At 42.9% G+C, this 11,666-nt stretch overlaps 1 protein-coding gene across 8 annotated transcripts in view; it reads left to right on the top strand.

Annotated features, from left to right (window-relative positions):
* The window catches only part of SNX10 (sorting nexin 10), a 60,845-nt gene that overhangs the window by 35,928 nt on the left and 13,251 nt on the right, over positions 1-11,666 (top strand). For 5 of the 8 annotated variants that reach the window (XM_014537025.1, XM_014537023.1, XM_014537016.1 and 2 more), the window contains exon 3: positions 9,814-9,900. The exons of 1 other annotated variant lie outside the window; for it this stretch is intronic. In XM_014537025.1, the coding sequence (XP_014392511.1) occupies positions 9,814-9,900 (87 nt within the window). Of the gene's footprint in view, positions 1-5,279; positions 5,433-9,813; positions 9,901-11,666 lie in introns of all 8 variants that reach the window. 2 more of the 8 variants (XM_014537022.1, XM_014537021.1) reach the window with 2 other exon arrangements.

Below are 11,666 nucleotides of genomic sequence, written 5' to 3'. Positions count from 1 at the left end.
ATTTCTTTTTTAAAAAAATATATTTTTATTGATTTCAGAGAAGAAGGGAGAGGGAGACAGAGATAGAAACATCAGTGATAAGAATCATTGATTGGCTGCCTCCTGCACGTCCCTTACTGGGATCGAGCCCACAACCTGGGCACGTGCCCTTGACAGGAATCGAACCCGGGACCCTTCAGTCTGGAGGCGACGCTCTATCCACTGAGCCAAACTGGCTAGGGGAGGACTTCATTTTCATGGTTTACTCATCTGTATTTGAAATGTTATAAATGAATACAAATATATCTTTAACCACTTACATGTTTTATTTATTTAATGAAAAAGTATTATTTTTAAAGGTCAATAAGTATTAGGATATCATTATGTGAATGTGTCAATACATGTTACATGAATGGTTAACATTTTCAGATCCATGTTTCTGACTTATTTTCACTTTCCAGTACCACTTCTGTTTCTTCTTCTAAAGCAGTCTGCTGGGGCCACTCCCTCCCTCCCTCCCTCTCTCTCTTCTTCCCTTCCTCCTTCCTTCCCTTTTTTCCACCCTCCCTCCTTCCTTTTCTCCATTTCTCCTTCCTCCTTTCTTTTCTTTTTTTTTTCTTCTGGTTTTAACTTTTCATTATAAAATTTTAAACATACACAAAGCAGAGAGAATAACATAATGAACCCTTATGTACCTAAGGTTTCAATAATTAATACATGATTAATTCATGACCAAGCTACCTCCCACCCCCACCCATTTCCTCCTGCCACCACACAGTGAATTATTTTGAAACAAAGTCTAGACATTCTGGAATTTCATCTGTAAATATTTCAGTACACATGTCAACAATGGACCCTTCTTACAAACAAACCACATTATCACACCTTAAATAATTAACATTAGTTCCTTCATGCCATCAACTATGCAGACAGTGTTCAAGTTTTCCTGATTATGTTGGAAAAAAATGTATTTGCTTGTTCTAATCAGAACCCAAATTAGGACCACATCGTATTTGGTTAATATACTGCTTAAAGTCGATTATTATGCCTTTTTCCCCTTTTGCAATTTCTTTGTTAAAGGAGCTGCATCTTTTGTCCTGTGGAGGTTTCCATACTCAGGATTTTGCTGTCGATTGGGTCCTTGTGGTGCAGTTTAACATAGGTTGGCACTTACTTCAACCTGCGAAAGACGAATGTTTTCGTTGCACTTCTCCTAATGTAATTCCTTAATTTTGGACAGAAAGGCAGTTCCTTAATTTTGGACATGACTTGTGTAAAGAAACTTGCAATATCATGAACTATTCTAAGTTCTGTAAAAGACAGGTCTAGCTGAACCTTATCCACAGTTTATCCCGAAGTAGTAAGAGCTTTCTTAAAAATCACCATTCAAACCTGCAAGGCCGTGGTACTAAACACACTCCAAGCTGTAAAGTGGCAAGTAACACCCCCGGTAGCATGTGTTTTAGGGTGTCAGAAGGATTATTAGGAAATAAAGGAAGGTTACTTGATACAGTCTTTCTGTCTTTCAAGCCTGCTGTTTGTAAAGAATGTAGTATATAAAATGGCTAAATATTCATCTTTGTTTTTCTTTTAAATACTTACTTGTAATATATTATTTACTTATTTCTTTATTTTTGAGAGAGAGAGAGAGAGAGAGAGAGAGAGAAAGAGAAACATGGATGTGAGAGCAAAACATTATTGGCTGCCTCCTGCATGCCCCACCGAGGGGCTCGATTCTGAAACTTGGGCACGAGCCCTGACCAGGAAACAAACTGGCAACCTTTCAGTGAATGGGAGCACTAAATTTTAGTTTTGAGATTATTGTGTGGAAGTTCTGAATAGAATTCTGGTGAATAAGATATTGATTAGATTCTATAAGCATCAGCTGTGTGGCACAGAGTTGGTATTCAGTACGTTTCAATTGTGTGAATGGATGAATGAATGAATGACTCTTCAGTTTAAATTGGAATAGGAAAAAAAATGTCCTGAGAAAGTGAGCCCAAATTGAAACGAGCTTTTATTTTTGTGATAGAGAATTCTCATCGAGGCTATGAAAAATGAATGCTCACTAACACCTAGAAACTTTGCTTTGTTAGCTTTTGTCTCATTTTTTTGGTAATCTGAGTAAATGTTTTTACAGTTAGCACAGTTATGTACTATAAAGATTTAAGCTAGACTACAGTAGAAATTTTAAATGATACAACTATCAAAATCCAATATAATAAAAGCATAATATGCAAATCGACCGAACGGCAGAATGACCAGTTGGTGGGGGACAGGGCTGGTGAGCAGGCGGCACCAGGCCAGCCAAGGCACGTGCCAGCGGGCAGAGGGAGGGGACAGCGATGGGGGCGGGATGGGAGGCGGCAGCAACCAGCGGCTGCAGAGGAGGGGCGATGGGGGAGGGTGGGGCGGGGCCTTGCCCGCCAGCTCTGTTCCCTAATGGGCCACCCGGTCATATCCCACAGAGGGAGGCCGGCAGTGGCAGCAGCGGCAGGGTGATGGGGGCAGTGCCTTCCCCTGATCACCTGGTCACCTCCCGCAGAGGGAGGCCAGACTGCAGCTTAGCAGGGAGCAGGCCTGAGCCATCAGTAGGACATCCCCTGAGGGCTCCCAGAGTGTGAGAGGGCACAAGCTGGGCTGAGAGACCTCCCTCCCCAAGTGCATGAATTTTTGTGCACCGGGCCTCTAGTGCTAAAATAAACAGTAGTGATAATACCACTACAAACTGTGTAGTGATGGACCACTGTGACGTTGATTTGCATTTCCCTGATGGCTAGTGATGCTGAACATCTTTTCATGTGCTTGTTTGCCATCTGTCTGTCCTCCTTGGTGAAATGTTTCTTCATGTGTTTTGCCTAGTTTCTAATTGATTTCTTTGCTTTTCAAAAATGTTTTGTGCGTTCTTTACATATTCTAGATACAAGTCCTTTGAGGGATGTGTGATTTGCAAATAACTTCCTCCAGTCTGTGTAATGTGTCTTCAGCTTCCTCATGGGGTCTTTCGCAGAGCAAAGGTGTTGGTTTTGGTGAGATCCAACTTATCACCTTTTTCTTATATGGGTTGTCCTTGTGGTTTCAAGCCTAAGTCCTCTTCATCTAGTCCTGGTCCCAAAGATTTTTCTCTTATATTTCTTTCTAAAAGTTTTATGGTTTTGCCCTGGCTGGTGTGGCTCAGTTGCTTGGGCATCGTCCCGTGTGCCCAAGGGTTGCCGGTTCCAGTTGGGGCACATGCCCAGGTTGCATGCTGGATCCCCTGTGGGGGATGTGGGGGAGGCAGTCGATCGATGTTTCACTTTCACATGGATGTTTTTCTCTCTCCTTTTCCCTTCCCCTCACTCTAAAAATCAATTTTAAGAAATCTTAAAAAATTAAGTATTTTGTTTACATTTAACTCTGTGATCCATTTTGCATGAATTTTTGTGAAAGGTGCTTGCCGGGAGTAGGTTGAGGTTCCGCTTTTGGTCTGTGGGTGTCCAGTTGTTCTAGAACCACTTGTTGACAGGCTATCCCTCCTCCATTGAATTATTTTCACACCTTTGTCAGAAATCAGTTGGGCATATTTGTATAGGTCTCAGCAACAGGGATTCTTCCCACTTTATTCTTTTTCAGAATTGCTTTTCCTTTCCATGTAAATTTTACAATCTATACCTTCAAAATAAAATCTTACTGAGATTTTTACAGAACTTGCATTAAAGCTATAGATGGGTTTGGGGAGAATTTGTCTATTATGTTGAGTCTTTTAATACATGAACACAGTAGAGGCATGACACTTATATAGATGTAAACAAAGAAATATATGCTTCTTTGATTTCTTTCAATAGCATCTTATAATTTTCAGCACAGAAGAACCTGTACATTCTTGGTTTTTGAATCTTTTTTGTAATCTAATTCTCAAACATTTCATGAGCACTAACTATGTGCTAACACTGTACTTGGTGCTAGAAATACAAAAATGAAATACAATGAGTTTCAGAAGAGCAGGTGGTTTCAACAGACGTTTTAGCCAATAGCTAAGAAGATAATGTTTTCCCCTCCAAAATAATGCAATTACAGTGACATTTGAAGTGACTGGGACTTATTGTTGCTAAAGGAGCCACTGGATAGAATGAATGTTTGTGAGCCTGGGCTTTGGAGCAAGGTGAACCTGAATTTGAAACCTAGCTCAGCCTATTGGCCATTTGACTTGGGGCCAGTTGCTTAAGCGTTAGAAGCCTTGTTTTTCTTATCTGTAAAATGGGATGCTAATATTACTGACTTTTTAGGATCGTTGTAAAGATGAAAGCAAAACACGTGTAAAACAGTTATCACAGTGCCTGGCAACTGTCAGTGCCCTGAACCATACAGCTATTTTTATTGTTAATTTCATCTCAGTATCAGAGCTAAGGAAAAAAATGACAAGTTAGGTGGATGAAGGAACAAAGGTCGAACTGGGGGTGGGGGCGGGGAGAGAGAGGATATTAAAATCAAAGAGTGATTATTAAAAGAGAACATAGGGATTAGATTTTCAAGGAGTCTGGTATTTCCTGTTTTCCCATGGAGAACAGTAGGGATCAGTTAGTTTAAATTTTTAATTCTCTGCCTGGCTTCTCCCTTCATACTAGATATCGTCATTAGGCCCAAAAAGTCATTAAAGTGTTTAATAAGGTTATTAAATTGAATAACTGCTGCCGCCGAAGCAATTTTCATAGGAAATCCATAAGATTCGAGGTATGGAGCGCAGAGCTGTCCTCTGTGGCTGACAGGCTGTCAACATCCCTGTGAAGGATGGTGGGCAGCGCCGTGAGGGATGCGTCTAATTAAGAGATTATAGGTGAACCTTGGCTTCCTGGGTATCCTGGGCGTAGCTGGAAGCACGGAGGAACTTCACTAATTCCTTCTAATTGCAGGGTGGAGGAGGGGCGGCTCCTCCGAACGATAGAATATTTTAAAATAAGTGTACTTTTTATTACTTCTCAGTCCGTATTTTAACTCCAACGAAGCAAACAAATTGTTGTCTGGTACCAGTCTTCGGGGACCCAAGTTATTGGAGCTATCAGAATGATTTTCAATTATTTCTGTGTAAATAGGTGCTTCTGGAGTTCTTCAGGTCGCCGGGAAGCAGTTAGTTCGCATAGATCGTAAACATTGCTCCTGCAGCGCCTGCCGTTAATTGGCACACCCTTACGGGAAGGGGTTTGTTCAATTAAGATAAACTTTGGACCAGCTGCTAAGTAACTTATCACTATTCATGACCTCCAGGAGCCCAAGTGGATGAGGTTTTTATTTCAAAGTTTGAGCTCATTTTTTTTCTCCTGCAGGCAATTCATTCATTGCTGCAGGCATTTATTTATTCACTAAGTGATATTAATAGAATCATTCGGATATGCCAGGCATTCAAGTCCTACAAGACAGCCTAAGCTACCCTAAAGGAGCTTAGCATCGATGGAGGAGGCCTCCGGGTAATTACTGTGGTGAATGGGACGGTGCCCGAGGTCTGCCCAGAGGCAGGGCGGGGCAGGAGGGGGGGCGAGGTTGGGTTCAGAGAGGATGGAGTGGATGAACCGGAGGATTTCCAGAGACTGAGTTGCGTTTTGAACAATGAATTGGAAAATAAAAGGAAGAAGATCACGAAGAAGAAAAAGCAGGAAGTGGAGTGGGGACAGCTGTCCAGGCAGAAAGAACAGCTTGCTCAAAGGCATGCAGGTGTGCAATGGCGTGTTGTGGATGGGTACCTAAGCCTCGCCTTGGAGATAAGCAGATGAAGATCATGAAAGGCTCTAACGGTGCTAGCCAAGGAGTTGGAACTTGATCTCGAAGGTTATCGGGCTGGTTTTGAAGGATGTTCAGCAGGAAGATGACATCATCGGATGTGTGCCGCGGAGCCATTCTCGCCTTGGTGTGGGGAATGAATTGGATTCCGGCCCAGAGATCAATTAGCAGCCCTTGCAGTCATGTTGGGCAAGCGGCGCTTGACCCAAAGTAGTAGCAGAAGGGAGTAGGGTGTGGGATCAAAGGAGGTGGATGTGGAGGACTTGGTCAGTGTGGATTGGGGCGGTGATTTAAAGAGAGAAGTCTGGGGTAACTGGGTTTTTGGCTGGGGTTGCTGGGGATGAGACGGGGAACAGGGTGATGTGGGAAGGGTGGGACTTCGAAGTAGAGCCATGTAGGCGGGAGGCTGGATACATGGAGAGAGGCCTGGACTGGGATGGAGGTAGAACCATCAGCTCATGCTGGGGCTTGAACCCATGTTTGGTTGAGGTCACCCTGGAATTGCAACAGGGTGTGCAGAGGAGCAGCCTGGGTGGCTCTGGGGGCCACAGCAGCATTTAAGAGGACAGGGAGGAAGAAAGTTCGCCATCCACAGAAGAAGAGTGATGTCTAGCACTCTAACCAAGTTAAAGCTTTTCTTTCAGGATTGAAAAGATGGTTGGAGTCTTAGCACCATCGTTAAATTTGAGTGTGCATTTAAATGCATCGGGGTGTTTTTAGAATTCGTTTCCCCCCAGCATGGTTTTAAAGTATGCCTTCAATGCACCCTTCTCCCAAAAGATTAAAGATTAGACTTAATGAGTAGTCATCATGGCAGAGTCTGAGAATTCCAACCCACTGAGATGCAGAGGGGAGATCCTTTACAAATTTATGCTTCCCATTCCTTTTACAAATAAGGAAGGCCTTGCCCCAAGTAAGTACTAGGGAATTTTTAGGTCACTCTGCATTTTGCTGAAAAATTACAGTGTTAGAGCGTTTGCTGTTGGGTTCTTAATCATTTTTACTTAAAAAAAACACACCACATATATATTTGGTTAACCTTTTCTTATTGCCAATGTTTGTATGAAGACCTCGGTGCTTTGGGTTTGTAAGCATTTCCCTTTCTTCTTTTTCTTTTTTTATTGTTGACTCTATTTGCAGATGTTTCCCTCTCTATGTAATAATACTTTACATAGAAAAGTATACTACTACTTTCTATTCATGTAGCACTTAATGAAAACTTTCCCCGTGTCTTCACCAGTGCTTTATAATTTGATTCTCCCAGTAGACAGCTGAGGTAGGATGAACAGCCATTATTCCCCTTTTCCAGATGTGGAAACAGAGGCTCGGTGAATACGTTCATCATTTAGGAAGTGGGTGACAGAATTTCCCCCTAGTCTTGCCACCATAATTTCAGGGCTCTCCCCATGATGGGGGACATGTTACTCAATGCTTTTATGTTAACGACTGGAAGTAGCAAACCAATAGGGAAAATAAGCCCTGATTTTTTTCCAGAACGCTTAGTCATCCTTCATCACCCACTAGTATGTTGACTGGTCAGAGGTATGAGATGCTGTGGATTTTACAAGCTTAAATTCAGAAACATTTTTTTAAAAAAAATCACAAATTTGTAGCCAATTGACAAGTGTGTTTTCCTAGTTTTTGTTTGATCTGCGTAAAGGCCACTGACTCAGCGGCAGGTGCATGGCTCCTGTTAATGTGGAACATCGAGCCGTTGGAAATATTTAATTTCCCTTTGGGTCTATTTAAGGACTTCTGCCTCTCCAGTGGAAAAACAGCTGCCAGCACCCTGAGTGGGAGTGTGGCTCACATGTGACTTGATGACTAGGGATCCCCTGGTTCAAAGGGGGGTCATCACCTTGTCAGCTGTGGGCAGCCTTCTGCCTTGCTCAGAGGGGAGGCTCTGCCTACCTCTCCATCAGGCACAGTGCCCTAGGCCCACGTGCTTTTCGGAGCCCATGGAAATGGTTTAACTTTATTTTTATCACTTAAAAATACACATTTTATTAACTTCAGAGAAGAAGGGAGAGGGGGAGAGAGAGAAACATCAGTGATGAGAGAGAATCATTGATCGGCTGCCTCCTGCACGCCCCACACTGGGGATTGAGCCTGCAACCTGGGCATGGCGACTGGGAATCGAACCGTGATCTCCTGGTTCCTAGATCAAAGCTCAACCACTGAGTCATGCTGGCTGGGCTGTTTTTAAAATTTTTTTTAAGTCAGTAAAATAAAATGAACTTTTAGGTCAAAGAAAAGGTTTTCATATATAATAGTAATATATTCATCTTTATGCCAGTGAAGTCATAAAGTCTGATTTTGAATATATGTTTTTGGAGAAGGGCCCGTGAACGTCAGAATGTAGCCCTGAGTGTGTGGGGTGTTTGGAGGGATAAATGCTCTGGTCTTCTCTTCCTAGCCTGTTTGTCCTTGTGTTCATCGGTTTACTGATGATTGATTCATTCCTCTAAGACTGTGGATGTGTGAAAAGTACTCCAGGAAAATGAGTCAGTCTCTTCTCTCTCTCTCTCTCTCTCTCTCTCTCTCTCTCTCACACACACACACACACACACACACACACACTCACTCACTCACTCACACGTGAAATGTGGACAGCCAGAGGGCCAGCTTCCTGGGTTTTGTTTCAGTTTCCATCTCTGGGCAGGAGGTCCTTTATCCTGACCCATTCACACTCTATGGAGTGGGGGCGATTGCTTTAACAATTTGCTTTAAGAATTGTTTCTGTAGTGCCCCTAACAATTTAGAAAGTGCTTTTGAGAAATAATAGCCAACACATTTAGAGCATCACTATATTGTGACCTTGTTGTTATTGCCTGTCTTCTGAATGACACTAAAAACACATGAGGAAAACATGTTAAAATAAGACCTTTTGGAACATTAACTCAGAGTCCTTATCTACTGAGGACACGGGGCGGGGCAGAGGTCTCAAATGCAGGAACAAAGGGCGCGTTGTCTCAGAAGGGGAAGCTCGATAGGTGGCGAAGGTTATTTTCAGGGAACGTGGACTGTTTCTCCTTTCTAGAATCCTCTGTGTGGAAATTCTCACTTTAGTATCTGCACAATAGGATGGAGGTGCTCTGTCCAGAAAACCGCACAATCTTTCTTCTGCTTCTGCTCTGGTGTGTTTACCGCTTGGCTTCTGCCTGCCTCTCAGACGTGCCGAAGCAAAGCATTAAGAAATGGCATAAGTTTCAGCCTTGGAGCTCCCCTTTTCTAGCCCCAAAGTTAAAATATTGAAAATTAAATTCCATGAACAAATTTATAATCACCAAGTGAATAAATTATACTTTAAAATTTATCATGCCAAACATAATACAGTTTTGTTTTACATTATATATTTTTAAAATATATTTTTACTTATTTCAGAGAGGAAGGGAGAGGAAGAGAGAGATAGAAACATCAATGATGAGAGAGAAACATTGATTGGCTGCCTCTTGCACGCCCCACACTGGGATTGAGCCCACAACCCGGGCATGTGCCCTGACCGGGAATGGAACTGTGATCTGATTCATAGGTTGATGCTCAACTACTGAGCCACACCGGCCGGGCAACATTATCAAATTTTTAAATGAAGTTTATCCTCGTGAAGCTGGGGTGCGTACACAAACTCATTGTCAACTCTCACCGCTTGCTTTTCACATGACCTTTGCTGCTCTTTCTGATCTGTGTTCTGGGAAGTGACAGATCAGGCAGGGCCTAGGCTTTTAATTGTGAGAGATGAAGAAAGTAAGAAACTGGAGAAAAACGTGAACCTGTTTTGCGTGATTAAAAATCAAGAATCTGTTTTAAGGTATATTTTCTTAACTGTCTTCACATAATCTTTGAGGCTCTGCAGCAGCGCACCCAGCTTGGTATTGCATTATTTAAAAAATTACGTTTTATGGCAAAACAGTTCTTTTTTTGGAGTTTCTGTGGTGCCCGATTCATTAACTTCTTGTTTTTTAGAGGGTCATAACCACGTTGGTCAGAGCTCATTTCCGCTTTGTCCTCGTGCAGTCGCTCCTCTCCTCCCTCCCCAGTCCTCCTGGCAGTCCTGAAACACGTTCGTTTATGATGCCCTTACAGGAGTTCGTGAGTGTCTGGGTTCGGGATCCTAGGATTCAGAAGGAGGACTTCTGGCATTCTTACATCGACTATGAAATCTGTATTCATGTGAGTATGCAGTCAGTAGTAATTTTCAGTCGCATACGTTTGATGGGATACTTTGTTATACTTACAGTGGACATTTGTAAAGCTTTCTGAATTCAAAGAACTGAACTTTAATGATCACAGCTAATGCTTGTACCTTCAAGGAAGCAATAAGATGGTTCCTATAGTTGAGATATTTCTTACTTGAATTCCCTATTATACCTTTGTTAATATTAATACTTCATGAAGATGTGAATATTTCTAAAATTCACAGTTAAAGAGTATTTATACCTCATTAATGGTATTTATGATCTGTGATAGCATATTTCCAGGTAATAATTATATCGCTCGATAAATCTGTTTTGAGAGGATGTAGGGTTCTCTGGAGAGGAGATGTGCAGTGTTTCATATGTAGAGTAAGAACGTCGGAACTGGATATGTGCAATTATTTTGCCTTAGTCTAGATTCCGAGTAATCAGCACAGTAACTAGCAGTGATGTTCTTTATTTGGAAATAATGCTCTGTCATAGTCTCTTGAGCAATGTCCTGGGTGTGTGGCCTTCTGGGATCCTCTTGAGCTGGGTCAGCAAACGTTCCCTGTGAAGGGCAGGCAGTACATGTGTTCAGCTCCGTGGGCTCCGCTGTCTCCCTCGACACTCCTCGATTCTGCTCTTGGAGGGAAGCAGCCTCAAACAAGGCATGAATGAATGAGTGCAGCTGTGTTCCGGTGACATTCGGTGTGAAGATAAGTGGCCGGCCAGATGTGGCCCACATGTTAATGTCCTGGGTGTGTGGCCTTCTGGGATCCTCTTGAGCTGGGTCAGCAAACGTTCCCTGTGAAGGGCAGGCAGTACATGTGTTCAGCTCCGTGGGCTCCGCTGTCTCCCTCGACACTCCTCGATTCTGCTCTTGGAGGGAAGCCGCCTTAAACAAGGCATGAATGAATGAGTGCAGCTGTGTTCCAGTGACATTCGGTGTGAAGATAAGTGGCCGGCCAGACGTGGCCCACATGTTAGAGTTTTATGGTCCTGATCATGAATTAGTCACTTTCCCCACCTGATTTCGTCGGGGCTTTGGGAGCATAGATAGCAACAGGCCCAGGTGTATCTGTGAGGACATAGCACAAGTGAAGTAATATTTAGCCACCTTCAGTCTTCCCATTGCAAGTAGCTGAATTGGTATGCTGTATTGGACATGCAGTCACTAGCCACATACCTTCCTTCTTTCCAAGTTTTTCCAACTTAGAAAAACAAAGTAAACACTCTTATTTTATTTTATTTATTTTTAATCCTCATCCAAGAATATTTTTCCCCATTGATTTCCAGAGAGAGTGGAAGAGAGGAAGGAGGGGAGAGAGAGGGAGAAAGAGAAACATCGACATGAGAGAGACACATTGATTGGTTGCCTCCTGCACACGTCCCTACCAGGGCTGGAAAACCTGCCCCTGCAACCTAGGTACATGCCCTTGACCAGGAATCAAACCTGCCACGCTTGGCTCACAGGCCGACCCTCTAACCACGGAGAAAAACCAGCCAGGGCCAGACTGCTTTTTTTGATGATTGTGTTAAAGGCCATTGTCAGGTTATACTTTGCATTTTGATATTGTCTTGGTTTTGCTCATAAAGTCACACCAGATGTAAATTCTGTGTGGGAAATTACGATTAAGCCTTTGAAAATGAAATGAGCCCTAACCGGTTTGGCTCAGTGGATAGAGCGTCAGCCTGCGGACTCAGGGGTCCCAGGTTTGATTCCGGTCAAGGGCATGTACCTTGGTTGCGGGCACATCCCCA

This window comes from Myotis brandtii, unplaced genomic scaffold (genome assembly GCF_000412655.1).
Source record: "Myotis brandtii unplaced genomic scaffold, ASM41265v1 scaffold17, whole genome shotgun sequence".
Lineage (NCBI taxonomy): Eukaryota > Metazoa > Chordata > Mammalia > Chiroptera > Vespertilionidae > Myotis > Myotis brandtii.
The sequence above is the reverse complement of the archived record's forward strand: the minus strand, read 5'-3'. Positions and strand labels throughout refer to the sequence as shown.